Source organism: Myotis daubentonii, chromosome 14, assembly GCF_963259705.1.
Source record: "Myotis daubentonii chromosome 14, mMyoDau2.1, whole genome shotgun sequence".
Classification (NCBI taxonomy): domain Eukaryota; kingdom Metazoa; phylum Chordata; class Mammalia; order Chiroptera; family Vespertilionidae; genus Myotis; species Myotis daubentonii.
Genome location: NC_081853.1, coordinates 10,047,330 through 10,068,148, shown reverse-complemented (window position 1 = coordinate 10,068,148; position 20,819 = coordinate 10,047,330). Strand labels below are relative to the sequence as shown.

The window sequence follows — 20,819 nt, the reverse complement described above, 5'->3', positions numbered from 1 at the left end:
CTCACAACAGAGACTAAATTCATGGCGGTGTTCCAACACCCACAAAGCCAGCCTACTTGCTTCCTCTCAGAGACACCAGCACCAACTGGTGCTCCCTCCTCAGGTATCTGAGTTCAGTTCTACAGCTCCACCCTCAGCTTTCAGTTCTCATGAACTCTGACCTTTGCTCTTTGTCCTCCAGGCCTAGAGCTGGTGGCTGTTCCTTCAATTGCTACTTTGAGTGATAACTGAGTGCTCTTTGGTCTTTTCCATTTCCTAGTGTTAACCAAAAATTCCAGAAGATATTTAAAACGAGTTTTACTCATATATGATTTGTAAATCAGAGAATGTAGGCCTTGGCATGAACCTAAGACACATTCTGAGGTGGGATGGGGGGGAGAACAGGTGTTTGTTTGTTTTTAAATAATTTCTTAATTATTAAACTACAATTGACATACAATATTATATTAGTTTCGGGTGTGCAACATAGTGATTAGACATGTATATAACTTACAAAGTGATCACCCGATAAGTCTGATACCCATCTGACACCATACATCAGTGGTTCTCAACCTTGGCTGCACATTAGAATCACCTGGAAATCTTTTTAAAATCCTGATTTCTGGGCCTCATCCTCCAGAAATTCTCCTTCTTTGTTACTAATGTTGTGGCTCCACCCCATAACAAAGAAACAGAATTTCCAGAGGATGAGGCCCAGAAATCAGGATTTTAAAAAGATTCCCAGGTGATTCTAATGTGCAGCCAAGGTTGAGAACCACTGCCATACATAGTTAATATAATATTATTGGTTATATTCCTGAGAACAGGGTTTTTAATAGGCTTAAGTTGCAAGGAGCTGGTTATCAAAGAGCATGGTTTGGTTGCTACGGAAATGAGGTTATAAACTTACATTATTCATTTTCTGATTGTGGGCTAACTGGACCTTCAGTGGTCAGCTGACCCAGTGGTCACCCAAGTGGGGTTGTAAGATAAGATCAATGGGTAATATATGATTAAGCATTTGTCAACATTCTAGTTCCAGCCCATACCTGTAGATCAAAAGACTGGTTTTTGATCACACAAGTACAGTACAAGGAGTATTAGTTATCAGTGATTTATCAAACAGTACAATCGGCACAGGGGCTGGGTGCTTGCTCTGCAGGTGGTTTCAGAGCCCAAAAGGGCCAAGCTATGCCTTTTTAAGCAGCTTCAGAGCTCAAACTGCAAAGACCCAATTGCTGGGCCACAAGTTATGATATTAAAGGTCTTATAAGTCTTCACCAGTGAACAACTTTATATCTAATTAGCAAGCTTTCCCATTTGAACAATTCTCTGTTTAAATAGCTGGTGTGGTTTCTCTCTCCTGATTGGCCCCTCGGCAGTGCTCTAGGCTCTGATTTGATTGACAGGAGTTTAAGGAAGATACAAGGGTCGAGTGCAGAGGGAAGAAATGAAGAATTTAGATGTGAATATCTGAAGTTTGAGATGCCTGTCAGGCAGGCACTTGGGTAAATAAATTCAATAGAAGGTTAAACTTGAAAAGTGCTTTGGGAATTCAAGAATCTTTAATGTATGTAAAGCCACAGGGCTTGAGGATTTCACCTGGAGAAAGAATGTACAGAGGTTTCCTAGAGAGAGAAGAGAAAGGGGCCCTCGAATCGAGTGGCTGTGCTCTTATGAGTTACGAATCAACAATTATCATAAGAAAGAATCAAATGCATCTTAGGAAATGCCAATCCATGCCTGCCCTTCCTTGTTCAGGCAAGAAGCTCTGCCGGATGGCAGTCTGGTGAGCAGCCAGGCGCTGCGGGTCTCCTCTGGGCCACGGAGAGCATGCTTCTCCTGGGGGTCTGGGTTGGACCCATGGGCATTCTCGGACCCAGATGCTGGAGGGCAGCCTCGCAGGAAAGAAGAGCAGGACAAAGAATAAGAACCGTATGTGTACGCTCATTCCTCTTGCACAGCACAGGAAATATAGTCAGCAATATCATAAGAACAGCGACACATCATTACTAGACTTGTAGTGATCACTGCGTAAGGTACATAGATGTCGAATCACTATGCTGCACACCCGAAACTAATATACTAGTAACACTGATGGTCAACTATAATAAAAAAATTAAAAGTAAATACAAAATTAAAACAAATTTTAGAAAAGAACTGCTCATGAAATGTGTGCAGACATCGGCTGGCGGTGTAAGGTAGCAGACGTTGCCCAGCATTTGTCTACCCAGGTCACACCCGACAGCCCTCAAGCCTTCTCTGCTGTGTTGCCAACAGTGTAATAAAGCTACAGGCGAACACGATTCCTGACAGAGTGTCTTATAGGAAGGTGAGATTCCTCTTCAGGCCTGTTGGATAATACCCCAGCGTTACAGGTTGACCTTGAGAAGATCGTGAAGCAACCCAGCAGATCGTGTGTATATTCTAAGCCTCTCTGGGCATGCTGGCTGGCTAGACCCTCATCCCTGACAGCATGCCAATGGCACAAGGGAGCACCAATGTGAAGGGGGCTAGCCTGGCATCTTCTCAGGCAGATATGTAGTCAGCCAAAACCTGGCTGGTGGGGGAAAACTTTCAGGAAATCCTTGCAAGAGCCATTTAACACTGAAATCAAGGGAAAATGTGACTCTAATGTGTTAACTTTAAAATGCTTATTGAGTTACTATTTTTTATTTAAAATAAATCCTTTCAAACTAAAAAATAAAAAGATCTCCAGTGCTGCACCTTCTGTGACCCTAAGCCAAGGACTAAGCAGCCAGACGATGCACAGATGGGCAGAGGGGAGGAGCAGCTCTGCGCTTCGTTAGTGACCCTCCTGCTTCCCCAACGGGGAGTCAGCAGAGCTCTGTGGTTAAGTGCATCGGCTCTTTAGTCAGCAAAACCAGGTTTGAATCCTGCCAGTAACACTGTCTAACTGTCTAACTTTAGAAAAGTATACTTTTTCTGAGCCTTAGTTTCCTTGTGTGTAAAATAGGTATAAGAATTTGTACCACAGAATGCTGCAGGGACAACTAAAAATTAAATCTTATCTCTAAAGGCTTAGCATAGGGCCACGCACATTGTTGCTGATGAGTAAGTGGTAATGGGGGTCATGGAGGCAGTACCCAAAGCAATGGAAGAGCATCTGTGTGCCTCTGCGTGAGACCATCACCAGTTGTTTCATGCAAAGTGCTGAGCGGAGACTGGCTCCTTAATATGAACTTGTTTAATGGTAAGTTATGTACCAAGTTTCTGCCATTTTAGAGAAGACTCTTTAAGCAGAATATTCTTTCTGATAAAGAGGATAGCAGTGAACAGCTGTGAGCATGGCGTTGACTTCCCAGATGGAAGAGGTCGACAGTGTACTGCAGTGTTTCCAGATGATTCATGGCTCAGCCAAACCCGAAAGGAAGGTGATAAATGATGAAACCTAAGAATAGAATACTATCAGGAGATTTAGAAAGGCTGATCCAGAGGAGACAAGAATTGGTATTATGTCTTGAGTTTTAGTAGAAGAGTCTATTTCAAATTTTAAAATGATTCTCATCTCTTTCAAAATGCCTCCTGACTTCTGTTCTGTGAGTTTTAACTCGGGTGGAATGGGGAGACCATACATGACTTAAAAGAGATCAGCCACATTATTTTTATCTTGATGGGCAAAAGGCATATCAAAATAAGTGCCAGAAAGTGTTTATTGTATTTGTGTAGTCAGAACTTTGTATTAGTACAGTTAGGCTAGCTTTAGGCATTGACAACACTTGCAAATCTCAGTAGTTTAACACATAAAAATGTATTTCTGGCTCACTCAAAATCTCCTGTAGACCTGGTACTCCCTGGGCTCCTGCACTCCATGCAGTGACTCAGTGATCTTGTTTCCCCATTTCCACACTGAGTTCCACACTCACAGAAATGAAGAGACACTCGAGAATTGCACAGGGAGTGTCTACTTCACGAGTCCAGAAGGGACACAAGACTCCTCTGCTCCACTTCATTGGCCAATATTGGTCACATCACCCTGCCTAACTGCTGTGTTTAGCAAATGTGCTCTTCTGTAGCCCATGAAGTCAAGGAGCTCAACGACGTGAGCAAGCCCTGGTAATGTCCACCAGGACCCTGAGTTGATTTCAGATACCAGTTTGTAAATCCCATTGATTTATTAATTTAGCTAACATTTTCTGTAAAGCTATGCTATGTTGTGCCTGATAGTGGTGATATTTTGATTACTTGGCCTCTTGAACTCTCTCCCATGTTTGGCGTTTCCCACCTGATGAGCCTCAGTAGAGGGTGGGTGTGGTACCAGCTATGGCATCAATAAATCAACAAACAACACGTGTTTTTGAGGATGTGAAGGAAAGAAACCCTCATGTACTGCTGGTGGGAATGCAGATTGGTGCAGCCACTGTGGAAAGCAGTTTGGACTTACCTCAAAAAATTAAAATTTTTTTGGAATTGCTGCCTTATGGCCTAGCAATTCCACATCTGGGAATTTATCTGAAAACAAACAAACAAACAAACAAACAAACACACTGAAATACTAATTTGAAAGAATATAGGCACCTCTATGTTCATTGCAGCATTATTTACAATAGCCAAGATTTGGAAGCAGCTCAAGTGTCTGTCATTAGATGAGTGGATAAAAAAGCTCTAGTACATTTACTCAATGGAATATTACTCAGCTGTAAAGAAAGAAGAAAATGTTACCCTTTGTGACAGCATGGATGGGCCTGGAGAACATTATGCTGAGTGAAATAAGCCAGTCAGAGGAAGACAAATACCATATGATTTCACTCATACGAGGAATCTAATAAACAAAATAAACTAACAAACAAAATAGAAATAGACTCAGAGAAAATTCTGACAACTAGAGGGGAGGGACGTTGAGGTGCTGGGTGAAAAAGTGAAAGGATTAAGAAAAAAATAATTCATTGACACAGACAACAATATGGTGAATACCAGAGGGAAAGGGAGGAAGGGCTTAGAAGAAGGTAAAGGGGGGATAAATGATGATGGAAGGATATATGATTTGAGGTGGTGAAGACACAATACAATATACAGATGATGTTTTACAGAATGGCACACCTAAAAACTATATCGTTTTATTAACCAATGTCACCCCAATAAATTCAATAAAAAAGAAAAAAAATTAGTTGTATCCCCAGATTGAATTGGTTTTCCCCTTTAAAGAACTGTTTCTCTTTCAATAAATAAAATAAATAATATAAAAATAATAAGAACAATGTTGAAGGACTGAAATTTTTTTTTCTTTATTGATTAGGGTATTACATATGTGTCCTTATTCCCCCATTGCCCCCCACCCCCACCCCACTGAAAAATTTTTAAATAAATAAAAATAAATGCAATGTATGGTCATTGAAGAGTTTTAAGAAGGAGAGTGATGGTGATTTAATTTATTCAGGCAGTTGGATGGGTTGTAGAGAGGAAGAAGGAAGGTCAAAGAGAGATATGGGGCTCAGATGAGGGGAGTAGGGGAGCACATTGGGTTTATGAAGACTCTCTAAACTTTTACAGGTAACTGCCCTTGGCTGATAAACATTCTCCTTAGAATCCTTCTGCCACGTGGGAAGGGAGAGTCTGACATGTAAATGTAGCATCAATTTGATCAGTCCCTTTAACAGAATCTGTGGTGTTGGTTTGAGAGACTAGCTAAGGGATCATGTTGTATTTGCCTTCAAGCAGGTGAAGAGTCATGCATTATCTTCCTTTTATAAATGAAACAGTTGAAACTCCAAATGACTTACCATCTCATGGACTTTTAACTAAAAGAAATTAGGGGATTCCAAGATGGCTGCAGAGTAGCTGGAAGCTCTGTCCTCATACTGCCAACACCAGCTGGAATTTTGGTCAGCTGCAGAGGATTTGGCTTGAAAAACCAGTTGGAATGTAGGTGATCTGGAATACTGTGAGTGGGAAAAGCAGAGAAAAGACAGGAGGAGATGTTAAGAGGTTGTGGGAACTCACGCACCTGCATGGCTGGGAAGCAGGAGGGAAAGTGTGGCAGTGGAGCCCCCTCCTCCTGGGAATATGGGGTATCAGCCCCACATAGGGATTCCCAATCCAGAGCAACAGAGAAGAGAAGGGGAGCCTGTGTAGCATCGGGTGGTGGGAATCAGTGAAGATTTGGTCCACATGGGTGACTCAGACTGCGCCATCCAGGCAAAGAGCGATCTCTTTGTTACACCACCAGCCTGGGATGTTCACTCCAATCGGTGCCTGTGGGAGGGGCCACCCAGCAAGGCAGTGAATCTGAGGGGCCATTAAGTCTCCGGAAGAACTTTGGGCAGAGAGCTGGATGGGGCTGGACTGTGTGTCTTGGGAAAGAGAATCGCATTTGCCCTCCTAGAGCACACAGGTCGCACCACCCCCAACCTGCAGAAAGTCCCGGTCTGTCCCACCTGCTGGGACCCAAGGCAAAGGGGAACAGCTTAGGAGGAAACCTGTGTCCATCCAGCTAGGTCTGAGGGCCAAGAGGATTCGGGCATTTGGCCTGGTCAGGGGTCCCGTCCAAGTGGGAGTGGGCTGTGCTGAAAGATTAGAGTGCCAAGCAGGGTTGATGTTTTTTCATCTCCTCCTGCTTGTTGTGGCAGCAAGGGGATGCCAGGGGGCCAGGCAGAGCCAAGGCATTGGGACTATGTCTCTGGGGTGGGCTTCTGTCTGGGAGAAGGTGGGCATGTCCTGGGCCCTCTGCTGCCTATGGAGGCCCTGTCCGCTGGACTACTTGCTCCAGTCGGGTTGCCAAGGGTCAGGTGGGGACCAGGACTGACATTGGCGTGCACCAGAGAACCTCCCAGAAGAACTGGGATTGGCACACCAGGTGGCCAGATTTGAACAACATTGATGCAAATTCCAGCTAGTTCCACAGATAGCAGATCCAAAGGGTAATCACCGAAGGCACAACAACCTGAGGATGGGAACTCCACTTGTTTTTTTGTTTTTTGTTTTTTAATCTTTTCTTTTTTTCTCTTGGATTTTATTTTTGTACTGTTTTTCTTTCTTCTTTTTTTTCTTTCATGTCTCTTATTTCTCTCTTTGCTTTTATTCTATTTTTTCTTTTTTAAAATCTGTGTTTTTTTCTATTTTTCTTTTCCTATTCTATATTTTATTTATTATTATTACTTTTTAAAATTATTATTATTTCTACAAGTTGCAGAACCATTAATATCCTAGCAGAAAATATAGCCAGTAAAATCTCAGACATCTCACGTAGCAGTACTTTCACTGATACATCTCCTAGGGCAAGAGAAGCAAAGGAAATAATAAATAAATAAGACTATATCAAACTAAAACTCTTCTGCACAGCAAAAGAAACCATCAACAAAATGAAAAGGGAATCCACTGTTTGGGAGAACAGATTCACCAAAGATACATCTGATAAGGGGTTAATTTCCAAAATATATGAAGAACTTATACAACTCAACACCAGGAAGACAATCCAATAAAAAAATGGGCAAAGGACCTGAATAGACACTTTTCCAAACTGGACATACAGATGGCCAAGTTGACAGATGACCTATGAAAAAATGCTCAGTGTCAGTAATCATCAGAAAGTTGCAGATTAAAACTGTAATGAGGTATCACCTCACACCTTCCAGAACAGTTACCATCAACAGACCAACAAACAAGCGTTGGCAAGGATGTGGAAAAAAAGGGAACCCCAGTACCCCGCTGTTGGGAATGCAGGCTGGTGCAGCCACCATCAAAAACAGTATGAGTTTTCTCAAAAAATTAAAAAGGGAACTGCCATTTCACCCAATGATCCCACTTCTAGGAATATGTCCTAAGGATCTCAAAACACCAATCATAAAGAATATATGCACCCCTAAGTTCATAGCAACAGTTATTTGCAAACAGCTCAACTGCCCTTCAGTAGATGAGTGGATAAAAAAGCTGTGGTACATTTACACAATTTGTGCAGCTGTAAAAAAGAAGGATCTCTTACCCTTTGAGACAGCCTGGATGAACCTGGAGAGTATTATGCTAAATGAAATAAGCCAGTCAGCAAAAGATAAGTATCACATGACCTCATTTGTATATGGAATCTAATAAACAAAATAAACTGCCGAACAAAATATGTCCAGAGACATGGATGCAAGGAACAGACTGACAGACCTCAGAGCGGGGTGGCGGGTGGGGAGGGAGGATTGGAAGAGTTTAACCAAAGGACAAATATGCATGTATGCCTAGCCCAGGGACACATAAATAGTGTGTGAAGGCCTGGGGCGGGGTGGGGGCTGGGTGGAGGAGGGCAAATGGGGGAAAACGAGGGATATCTGTAGTACTCTCAACAATAAAAACAAATTTAAAAAGCTACCACATAAAAATAAATAAAGCAATTAATTCAGACATGTTTGTTTCCGAATATGACCTTTGTGAACCTTTGCTGGTATCACATTTATTTACTTTCTCTATCCAGGTGGTCTCTAGCTTTCTACTTTATTTGCCGGGTGGGGCAAAAGTAGGTTTACAGTTGTGAGTACATGAAACACATAGTTTATTCTTGTATCATTATTTATTAATTATTGTATTATTTTCCTTAGAAACAACTGTAAACCTAATTTGGCTCCACCCTGTATTTTCTTCTCAGTCACCACACTCTCAAGATTTCCAGACCCTTCCTACTAAACCTTTTTACAGCTTAAATCCAGACTACAATACGTATAAATAGCAAATAGGAGAGAACTCCCTCTCTGGTAGCCTTATGTAGAAAAAAATATATTTTGGGAAAATTTTTCCTGCATGTAAACAAAACTAGACCCTATGGCACCACCAAGTGGCTACATCAAAAATTGCAAAGAAAAAAGTAAAACTAAAAAAGATTTTTTTAATCCTCACCCAAGACATGTTTTTATTAATTTTTAGAGAGAAAGAAAGAGGAAAGGGAGGGGAGAGGGGGGAGAGAGGGAAAGAGGAAAGGAGGTGAGAGAGAAACATCTACCAGTTGCCTCCCCGGGATTAAACGTGTAACCTAGGTATGTACTCTGACCAGGAATCAAATCCTAAACCTTTTGATTTAAGGGTTAGAAGGGAAAGGGATAGAGAGATAGAAACATCAATGATGAGAAAGAATCATTGATTGGCTGCCTCCTGCATGCCCCACACTGGGGATTGATCCCACAACCCAGGCATGTGTCCTGACCGGGAATCAAACGGTGACCTCTTGGTTCCTGTGTCAACACTCAACCACTAAGCCACACCGGCCAGGCTGATTTGATGTATTCTTATCCCCATGTATACTGAATCCCAGAGTTTCCAAAAGTTACAGAAGGTCCTACACATGGGAATTGGGATTTGATCACTTCCTCCTGGCTCTTTGTCCAGTGTTCTGACAACGGTGGTATCACACATGACTGTCATATATAAGCAACAGCGGCCAGAAGAAATCATGCATCGTCAGTCTTCATGACGGGTGATGGATAAAGCACAATTAGTATTTAGGACTTTGCTAACCCTGATACCCCTATCATTTATTGGCATTCTCCAACTATTAGTCTCTTTAATAGGATTGGAACTCATCAAATGTATTATGGATGAATATGTTACTTTTCTTTTCCATTTATAGTGGTTGGAGCGAAATAAACCATGTCCCAAACCTTTCTACCTAAACGGTGTCACTCCACATCTGAGAATCATACAGATGATCATGTATCCAGATTATTACTTAACCCCTTTCCCACTGGGCTTGTCTCTGAGGTATCTCCTTGCCATAGGACAACAATTACAGAAAGACAATGATTGTGTCTGATTCAAGCAATCTCTGTACCAGCTGAATCTGTTACAGTGCCACGCTGTTGGACGATGCCAATTGATGCTGCAGAAAACATGTCTGAAGGATTCTGTAAATGTGGGGACAGCCACTGGAACCCTGTGATGATCCCAGTGGCTTAACTTTTGAGAAAACCTTTTTCAGTTATTGGCAGGTGGTAATGTAATGGGACCATAGCTGTGAAAATGTAATACTCTCCCAATCCTGGCCAATACTCTCTCCCAATCTCCTCACCGTGGCCACCAATGCATCTTAGGTTATTGCATCATCATTTCTTTTAACCTCAGAGCCTTTATCCTAATTAAATAAAATTCTTCTCAACCTATATTTACAACTTTGTCCCTTTATGCCTATGTCTGTTTCGAATTCTCCACTTTTATTATATCAAAAAACAGGGTACACAGTAGAAATGGTTGGCATTTTAGAACCAAAGAATTTGAATTCTAGTATTGCCACCTAGAGATTTGTGGCCTCGGGTGAAACCTCCTCCTCCCTAACCTCAGCTTCATCAACTAGAAATCAGGGGCATGCATACTTAGTTTTCAGAGACATTGAAAGATTAGAGATACACGGAGTGCCAAGCACAGCATCGGATGCACACACACGTTATGCTGTAAAGAAAGGGGAGTGATCCACATCAGAATTACCACTGTTATCGTTAACACTTTCCATCAGAAACAGTTACTGCCGACAAGCCTCCTTTTTTGAAATTGGCCTGGCTCTGTAAGGTCATGAGGACGCGTGTGGCTGATATTCTAGGTCAGGGAAGGATCGAACGCGGGGGTTTTCCCCTCAGCACTATCCTCACAGGAGAACCACTTCGCTTCTCTATATGTGGCACCTTGGGCCACCCTCTGTGATGTGCACTATTGCAACTTTCCACAGAGCGAAAGCTTAAAGTAATAGGGAAAATCTGCATGGATGTTTGACGACATAAAAAATAGCCGTTGTAATTTTACCTTTCTCTCTGTCTTTTTGAAAATGTACTTTTCGTTCAGGTATCTATGCATTCAGTAGAGCTTTCACTTGAATTTGTTCAAATTAATTAAGTCCATAGCCCGTCATGACAGCATCTCTGTGCTTTGGTGCACTAGTCATATGTTTGCTGGTTGGATGTATTGATTCAATCCTCAATCAGGGCTTATGGAGTGCGTGGCTTCTCAGATCCTTTGTGATACTCCAGGGCCCTCCAGGGGTCCAGGGCCCTGGAAGGGGCCCCCTGGTCTGTTCCAAGCTTCTCATTTTACAGTCAAAGCTGCTCTGGACTACAGGCATGAAATGGCTTCCTCAAGGTCACGTGACTGGTCCATTTCAGAACCAAGTACCTGGAGCTTTCATCATATCCGGAGTCTGCCATACTAGTTTCCCAAGCTCCAATCCCTCTGCATAACACCCTCAAAGCTTTGTACTTATGTGTTTACCACTATTGCTATTATTCACTTAATGCTTTTGGTCAAATCAAGTTTACATTTGCTCATTTCTTAAAACAGCCTTGTCCCAAGAAATAAGTATATCTACAAAATCACTGGTTTTAGATGCTCGGTGTCCCCCACCCAATGCCCATTAAATTAATATTCAACTATTACAAAATGTATTCATGTACCACCTAGAATCATCCCCAACACCACCCGTGGGACATGGACCACCCAGCCCAGTGCCTCCTAGAGCAGAAATGTCAGTATTTCTTTCCTTCCAGTGGTTTCATTTTCTCTCATGTACGTTTCCATGAGCGCTCAGCGTAATCATTATTAATGATGGAGCTTTAAACTCTCCGTAAATAAAGGCACAGACTTTGACATCCCAGAAACATAACTTAACATCCATCTGAAATAGCACCTTCGCTAACGTGAATATACACAGCAGGTCTAGGTCCCGGTCCTTTTAATGTATTTTCTATTTATTCTTTCTGTTTCCAGAGATTCTGATGGTAGAATTCTGGTCTGCTACAGGAAATGGAGCATGAAAATCAGGCCTGGCTCAGAGTTTTTCCTAGACATTAACCCTATCTCAGCTTTTGCAGGCTTATCCTCACTAGCTCACCTATAGCTAATAATTAATCTTTATTTTTCCTTATAAGAACACCTTAGCCTTAAAGAGAATATAGATACACACCATGCTGTAAGTCTCAAAGGGGTTGTCCACGTAAGCATTTGTGGGATCCCTTTCTGTCTGTTGCCTTGTGAGGGGCTGTATGTAATTAGGCTCAGGGTAGCACAGAGGTTAGAATCAGGCACTTGTACTTTGACTGCCTGGATTAAGTAAAGACTCATCCACCTCTAGTTGTTTTTTATATTAGCTCCTTACCCGACCTGAGTCTCAGTTTCATCAGTTGTCAAATGGGGATTATGGGGCACGGCTACAGTGTTTTGGACAGGTTCAAGCCTTGGACTAATGAGAGGGCACAGTCCTCTCGTGGCCACGTGCAAGTCCCAGCTTGGAGGGCAGAGCCTTCCCAGCACAATTATAGCCAACAGCTATAGTTGTAAGCTTGAACCTATGGTTCAAACACGTGGCCCCACGTGCCTGTGTGATAGAGTTCAGGTGCATGCAGTTGAGTAGGGTTGAAACCCATGAGAATATTGTAAACATCTTGATCACGCCCCTACTTTGCCTCATGGCATCTGCTATAAAATAAAGACACGGCTTGTGGGCGCTGGTGCTGTCCATCAGAGGGGCAGCGTCTCACCGAGACCCAGCTTTCATCCTCTTGTCTGTCTTTTCTAAGCCTTTCATCGCCCCCACTCAGGGTCACTGAACCAGGCTGTGCTGGCATGAGTATGCCATGGCCGTGCCGGCTCCCCACAGGGGATAAAAATATCAAGTACCTTAGAGCATTGTTATGAGGGATACATAAGATCCATGGATAAACCTCTTAGCCCAGTGCATTAGACTTATCAGGAGCATGGCAAATTTCGTTTTTATTGCAACAGTAAGGCTGGTTTGCACCTTGGGAATTTGGAGTTTCAAGGCCCTCATTACACGTAAGTGGGATGCTCAGGAGATGGGTACCATGTTAAAGGGCATGGAATGACTGGTGGTCTCCCATTAAAAAGGGGGAAATGTTACACTCCCGTCCAGGGCTTTTTCTAATATCCCAATTAAATTCTTAACCCTTCCATCTCAGATTACTTCCATCACAAGAGGGTGATAATACTACTGCTACTTCTTCATAGGGATAAAATACCATTGGGACTGCTGAACGCTAGGCCCAAGATCAAAAGTAGTCAGCTTCCTTCTAGGAAAAGGCCATTTTATATTTTAGCAGCTTTTGGGGAAAGAGCCATGCCACGAAAGCACATGGCTTCACCAGATGCTAAGCCATTCGGTGAGGCAAATGCCGCATGTCAGGGGGAAAAAGAGAAGGTTCAACCCTTTTTTTTTTTTGTAAATATATATTTTTATTGATTTCAGAGAGAAAGGGAGGAGAGAGAGATTGAAACATCAATGATGAGAGAGAATCACTGACTGACTGCCTCAAGCACGCCCCACACTGGGGACTGAGCTCGTAACCAGGGCATGTGCCCTGATGGGAATTGAACCGTGACCTCCTGGTTCATAGGTTGACACTCAACCGGCCTGTGAGTTCATATCTTTAATTGGCTCAAAATACAAAGGTCCCCAAGGAGGCCCTGGGCGGAGGGAGAGACCCTGGGAGAGGCAGGGGTTCACTCACAGCACCCACCATCCCCACCTGCCGCCTACTCCCCCACAAGTATGTGTGGAAAAAGGTCCCAGACCCGTTAGACAATCCCCAAACCGTGATGAGAGCAGGCAGATGAATGGGGCTCCTGCACCGGAACCGGTGACAAGGCTGCTCTGGCTCCATCCTGCCCAGGGCCCTGGCCCTCACCCACAGAGTCTGAGGCTCCCACTCCAGACCCTGCCCTGGGCTGGGCGGGGGCACCATGTAAACATCAGCAGGACAGACTCCACTTGCCCCGGTGGCAGAGCCGGGAGTCTAGGTGCTGACCCCACACCCTGCTCCCGGTGGCTCAGGCACAGGGAAGCCTGGCAGCTTGGGGTCAGGGGGTGCCATGGGAGGGAGCTGCTTCTTCCTCCTGAGGCCAGGTCCTCTGAGGGCAGCCCCCCGGCCCCATCTCTGGCTCTGGAGACTGTAGCCACCGAACCCTGGCCCGCAGGGTGGCGAGGGGGCCCCATTACGCCCGGGCCCCCAGCTCTCCAATGTGCTGCCGCAGGTGAAAGGCAAATTCAAACATGGTGGCTGCGAGGCTCTGGTGGATGAGGTACCGGGGCAGGCGGCCCTTGAGATCTGTGTTAAGAATCCAGATGAAGGTGCAGACACGGGGGTTGCTAGCCGACTTGAGCACGATGAAGCCCCCAGGACCATTCTCGCCCCTGACGTATTTGTGGGTGGGGGGCTTGGCGCAGTGGGTGGTGGCCATGCCTGAAGACAGGTATTTGTCTGTGCGCCGCTCTATGCGTCGGACATTCACAAAGTCCCGAGGGGAGACCACCCCGCCCGCGGCCCCCGCGGACACGTCATAGGAAACGAGGGTGCTGTCTTCCACCCGATGCAGGATCTGGCAGGCGGCCACCGCCTTGTTCCACAGCACCATCCTCTCGGGCTGCAGGATCACCTCCTGGTACACCAGCTCCGCAGGGCAGGGCAGGAAGGTCTTCAGGATGAACGTCTTGCCATGGAAGGGAGTCTCGATGGTGTACACAGTGTCCCCGTACTCATTATTCTTCTCGAACTTCCAGTTCTCCTCCTGGGCCAAGACCTGGTCCACCACAGCCATGGCCTCCTTCCCCTGGTGGATGTACTCCCGCTCCTGGGCGGAGAGGCTTCTCTTCCCGACCGCTTCTGCATCGGATTCACTGTCAGACCCTGCAAAGGATTCTGGGGGTGAATAGAACTGGCCCTCGGAGAGAGCTCCGGAGAAGAGTTGGGGTCCTCGGGCGACAGCGGCCTGGGCAGCAAGGTACCACCGCTCCTCCTCAGCCTCCTGGGGGAGGACCTTGAAGTCAAGGAACCAGGTCTCCAACCAGGCAAGGACAAAGGACGCGATGGGGAGCAGGTAGCCGAACGCCCCTTGGGGGAGCAGCTCAGAGAGGATGACCTTGACAATGAGGAAGGCACTGGTCACCAGCGTGGTGACCGCAATCACCCACCGGTGCCGGAGCCGCAGCACCGCGTAGCCCAGCAGCAGTCCGGAGAAGCGGGAGAAGGCCAGGACAAAGATGTCAGAGCAGGAAGTTTTAAAGTTGTAGTGGATGATCTCCTGCTCCAGGCTCTTCCGAATACCTGTGCTGGTGTTCAGCTCCATGATCCAGAGCAGGGAGATGAAGAGCAGGTCGAAGGTGACAAAGAGACAGAAGGTACGGCGGACATCAGAGATGGCCTGGCGCTTCTCAGGGGGTGGCAGGAGGAAGTGCGAGGAGAGGCTCTGTTTGTGGGACAGAGATGAGCTGAGGGAGGCCATTGCGGGCAGGCTGCGCTCCAAGTCACAGGACAAATCCCTGTTCATCCTGGTGGGCCCCCACCTCCAGGCAGGGAGGGTGGGGCTCAGCGGCAGAGCTGAGGCACGTCAGCCACCGCCAGGCCCTTCGGCCCCAGCCGAGTCAGCACCACGGCTCCCGCAGTGGCGCCTCCAAGGAAGGGGATTTCCGGACAGCACCACTTCCACACTGAGTCCGCCCCTCAAGGTTCAACCCTTTTGCACAGAATTTTTAAATCAAAGCCAAGGCCACTTAAAATATAAACTGGTGCTGTGGCCACTGGCTCAATGGTTAGAGCATCAGCCTGTGCTCTGAAGGGTTACAGGTTCTATTCCTGGTCAAGAGCATATACCTGGGTTTCAGGTTCATCCCCCATAAGTGCAGGAGGGAACCAATATTGGGGTCCAGCCCCAGCAGGTCCAGGGGTTCCCAAAGGTGTGGATGGAGTCAGCGAAGAAGGAATGACACGGAGGCAGCGTTCAGCTGATCAGCATAGCGAGGTTCTCCAGCTAGGTTCTCTTTATTGTCCTGTTACATCTGTATTTATACCAGTTGATTTTAATCCTATCCATTCTATTCCAAAGGTTAGGGCGTTTGTTAATCTAGTTCTGTTGAGTTTAATCCTGTCTAGGTTAATCTCTATGTTCCATTATAAGGGCTATTCCAAGGTCACTGCTCTACTGATAAACTACAAGGAAGTGACTGAAGGAGATTATCCTACCCAGTAAAGGTTATGTCCTCCCAGCCTCACTGCTTGCCTTCCCTGGGACTGCCCTCTGTCGGGGGGTCTCCAGGGGTATAGGCTTTGGTGCTTTCCCTGGTGGGCAGACCCCTGGGGATGTGGGCCCACCAAGTCCCAAATTTATTGCCAACAGTCTTAGTCCAAGTTCTTCATAAGTAGTACATGCTATTTCTGTAACACTAGGGGGTTTCACTGATTTATTCTCTTCCTTAGTCCTGTTAATCCCTAACTCCAGGGGGAAAATCCCCACATGAGGAAACAACCGTTCTCGGAGAGGTGACCTTGGATAAAACACATAGCTCTAAGAAGGGGAGCAAATATATTAAGAACAGTGTGCCATATACGCCAGGTCCCTTGAAACATATGCTGTGCAGATGTTTCTTCCCTGCAGCAACTGTGTCAAGCAGCAAGGATGGACCGGCTTCCTGCAAACCAATAGATGAATCTCTCTCATATTGATGTTTCTCTCTCTCTCACCCCTCCCTCCCTTCTATTCTCTCAAAAAAATAAAAATAAATAAACAGAAAAGTATCCTCCAGTGAGGATATATATATACTGGCTTGTTTACTGGAGCATTTACATCTGTTTTCTCTATTTTAACAAAGTGAACAAATTAGGACCTCTCTGCTGTTGTTCTTCTTAATCTTAATTTATTTTGTCTTTGTTTGGGTAGCTATATATCTACCATTTAAAAACAACAAAAACATGAGCACAAGATGAAAAGGCAGAAATCAAGGAGTTATAACTCAGGACTAGTGTAATCCAGTGCAGGGGAAGAGAAATAGGGAACTTCATCTACAGAGGATATGTGAGATTTATAAAGTCATAAAAAACAGTTACTTCACATGCTTCTCAAGACTGTTTCAAATGAAAATTTCAGATTCTGGCTTTTATGAAACCATAGCAAAAAGAACTAAAATTTGATGTTGCAGTATTATTTTCTCCATCCCCAACATTGCCAAAATCATCTAACCTTTTTATAGGATGGTTTACTGGCAATGATATTAGACTGATGGGCTGGCCACCTGGGATCAAGTCCCAAGTGGCTACAAACTGTGAAGATGTAGAGTGGGTTTCCTCCTGGGGCTCACCTCCCTCATCTGTAAAACAGAGAAGGTGGGCTCTGTTATTGCTAATGTCCTATAATTGCATCACCTAGAACAACAATGTATTAGCAATTGATAGAATATTTTAATATGAAATAGTCATTAAACTACAAAAAAGGGGGAGGGGGAAGGGGGGAGGGGTGAAATACCAAGTGTCCAAACAATGTTTTTTTCTTTTAACATCTTCATATGGGGGGAAAAAGTGCATTAAAATCGTTTTACACCCTCTGATTCTTAAAATAATTATACAATTTAAACAAGTTTTGTTTAAAATTTAAAATTTTGATCTGCTACCCTCTAGTGGAGATAGGACCCACTTTTGCTAATTCCATCTGAACGTGCATTCAGACCTATTGTTCCTAGAATAGGAGTAAGGGCGGGTGGTGGTTCTTTACCTTGTAACCCTTTACAGCCCTTCTCCAAGTGCAATCCACAGACCTGGGCCATCAGATTCACGTGGTTCACACAGCTTCCTAGAGCTCACTCAAGACCAACTGCACCAGGCTCTGTGGTGGGGCCCAGGAATCTGCATGGTTAACAGAGCATCCCACTGACTCCTAAGCCCATTGGAATTTGAAAACCAAGGTTCTCGCTCCCTGGGAGGCATAGTCTGAATGGGGGCATTATTTACATCGAGTGTGCAGTTAGAAGCAAATCTCTAACCACTGAGGCGGGATAGAAATTCAAATTCCCTTTTCTTCATCTCCAGGTTTAAAACAAGTTGACAATACTCTCCCAACTTCAGAATAAGCCATGGGCCCTTCATGTCCAGATTCAGTGACTCCAGCCACCAGGCCCAGTTCTTCCTGTAACTCTCTGTGCCTCTGCCCCATGTGGGCATCACTGCCACCATGGAATTCCACATGGAACTCCCTAAAAATCTGTGCAATTGAGTCTGCATTTCTGAACATGCTATTCATTCTGACTGGAATATGTCTTCTCCCCGACTTCAATCTGATTGGAAATATCATACCATTTTTATTAGAAGTAGAACTGAAAAGGATAATGAAGCAGGACATTTAGATCAATGGAGGAGTATTGAGACTTGCCCTGCAGGCATCATTTAGTCTACCCCAGTGGTCGGCAAACTGCAGCACTTGAGCCACATGCGGCTCTTTGGCCCCTTGAGTGTGGCTCTTCCTAAGCCTTAGGAGTACCTTATTAAGTTAATAACAATGTACCTACCTATATAGTTTAAGTTTAAAAAATTTGGCTCTCAAAAGAAATTTCAATCGTACTGTTGATATTTGGCTCCGTTGATTAATGAGTTTGCCGACCACTGGTCTACCCCATCTCCACATGCACTTTTTCCACGTACGTTCGCTGTTCAGAGACAACCTACAGAAATATTGCCAATGGCCATTCCCCCTTCCAAGGAAACGGCTAATCTAAAGGTCCTTTCTTCTTTATCTAAGTTTAGAAAGACTTGAGAAATAGATGCAGGGTAGGTATAAACAAAGATCAAAATGTCAACTTTATTTGTTATAAAAACTTGGTTGGAGACTGTGCTAGATCTTTGGGTTCCATTGGAGGGAAGGCACTACACAAGGGCTGCTGCCTGCACTGTTTGGATGCAGATGGAAGGAAAGGAGTCATATTCTGGGATGGTAGCCCTTTAGAAGCCTGCTGTCCCCAATTCCGCAAATGAATAAGAGTTGCCTCTAAGAGACCCCAGCTGTACAGATATTTTAGAGTTGCCCTCTGTGGAATTGTTAGGTGAGAGGAGTACATTTTCTAAGCTCCAAAATGCTTTTTAAAACATCTGTTCAAATGATGGCTTGCCCTTTGTTGAACATATGGTTTGCAAATATTTCTTCCTAGCTTGTCTTCTCATCCTCTTCACATGGGCTTTTATGCCAGACTAAAGTTATTAATTTGATGTGGTCTAATTTATTGATTTTTCCTTTTATTGATCATGCTTTTACTGTTGAAGTTTGCAAACTCTTTGCCTACTCTTAGATCCTGAAGATTTTCTCAGATTTTTCTGAAAGTGTTATAGTTTTATATTTTACATTTAAGTCCATGATCCATATTGAGTTAATTTTTGTATAAGGCATATTAAGCTGAGGTACTTTTTTTTTTTTTTTTGCTTATGGATATCTTTTGTCCATTGAATTACCTTTTCTTCTTTGTGAAAAATTAGTTGGGTGTTTTGCTTGAATTTTTATCTGGGTTCTGCACTGTGTTCTGTTGATCTGTGCATGATCTGCTTGTTAATACCACACAGTTCTCATTACTGTAGCTATACAGTAATCTTTAATATTGGGAAGAGTGCCGAACCGGTTTGGCTCAGTGGATAGAGCTTCGGCTTGCGGACTCAAGGGTCCCAGGTTCGATTCCGGTCAAGGGCATGTACCTTGGTTGCTGGCACATCCCCACTGGGGGGGCGTGCAGGAGGCAGCTGATCGATCTCTCTCATCGATGTTTCTGGCTTTCTATCCCTCTCCCTTCTTCTCTGTAAAAAATCAATAAAATATATTTTTAAAAAAATATATTGGGAAGAGTAATGCCTCCTATTTCATTTTCTCAAGTCAAGTGTGTCTTTGCTTGTCTATATACATTTTAGAATAAGCTGTCTCTATCTAAGAATACCTTGGATTGTTGTAATTTGGACAGGAAATGCATTAAGCCTGTAGATCAGTTTGGGGAGAATAGGCATCTTAACTATGTTGTGTTCAATCCCTGAATATGGTATGTCTCCCCATTTAATTGTCTTCTTTGATTTTTTCATTAGCATTTTGTAATTTTCAGCATACAGATTCTATGCATGTTAAGTGTATACCTAAGTGTTTAATTTTATTTGGAGTGATTGTGATGCTATTGTGTTTTATATTTTTACTAGAGGCCTGGTGCACAAAAATTTGTGCACTGGCCGGGGGGGGGGGAGGGTGGAGGGGTGTCCCTCAGCCCCACTTGTGCCCTCTCACAGTCTGGGACCCCTCGGGAGATAACCACCTGCTGGCTTAGGCCCTCTCCCCGGGTGGCAGATGGCAGGCCCGATCCCTAGGTGCCTGCCCGGGTGGCAGATGGCAGGCAGATCCCTAGGTGCCTGCCCCGCCTCCCCCAGTCCCGCACAGGGCAGGGCCAATCAGGGGGTTGGGGCACCACCCCTGGTCCCCCACAGTGCAGGGCTAATCAGGGGGTTGGGGCACCACCCCTGGTCTCACACAGGGCAGGGCCGATCAGGGGTTTGGGGCACCGCCCCCCGTTCTGCACAGGGCAGGGCCGATCAGGGGGTTGGGGTGCCACCCCCGGTCCTGCACTGGGCAGGGCCGATCAGGGGGTTGGGGCGCCATCTCCGGTTGCGTACTCAGCAGGGCCAATGAGGGTGCGGGGGCGCCGCCCCTGGTCGCGCACACGGCAGGGCCTTTCCGGGGGTTGGGGCCCCACCCCAGGTTGCACACGGGATGCCTGGGTGGGCCGGTGGATTGCTGCTGCCCCTCCCGGCCGCCCCGGGTCTGGTCGCATAGATCCCCCCCCTCCCCAGGATCGCAGATAGCAGGCCCGGATGGCGGCAGGGCAGGCGGGATGGTGCTCTCCTGCCCTGCCTGTAGTATGCAAATTAGCCGCCATCTTTGTTGGTGGTTAATTTGTATATTGCACTGATTAGCCCGTGGGAGGCGTAGCGAAGGTATGGTCAATTACCATGTTTGTCTATTATTAGATAGGATTTCCCTCAGTTAATTGTTAGTATATAGGAATGTGATTGTTGTGTTCATCTTATACCCTGAAAGTTTGCAAAACTCAGTTATCAGTTTCTGGAGTATTG

The 20,819-nt window shown here is 45.1% G+C and overlaps 1 protein-coding gene across 1 annotated transcript; it reads right to left on the bottom strand.

Moving 5' to 3' along the window:
- Positions 1-13,175: 13,175 nt before the first annotated feature.
- Positions 13,176-15,345, bottom strand: LOC132215229 (stAR-related lipid transfer protein 3-like). The gene has a single exon (XM_059663071.1). It carries the CDS (start codon positions 15,229-15,231, stop codon positions 13,900-13,902), a length of 1,332 nt encoding a protein of 443 aa, XP_059519054.1. The 5' UTR covers positions 15,232-15,345; the 3' UTR covers positions 13,176-13,899.
- Positions 15,346-20,819: the final 5,474 nt, after the last annotated feature.

Excerpts from the sequence above, each read along its gene's own strand:
- LOC132215229 (XM_059663071.1), bottom strand. The coding sequence starts at position 15,231 with ATGAACAGGGATTTGTCCTGTGACTTGGAGCGCAGCCTGCCCGCAATG.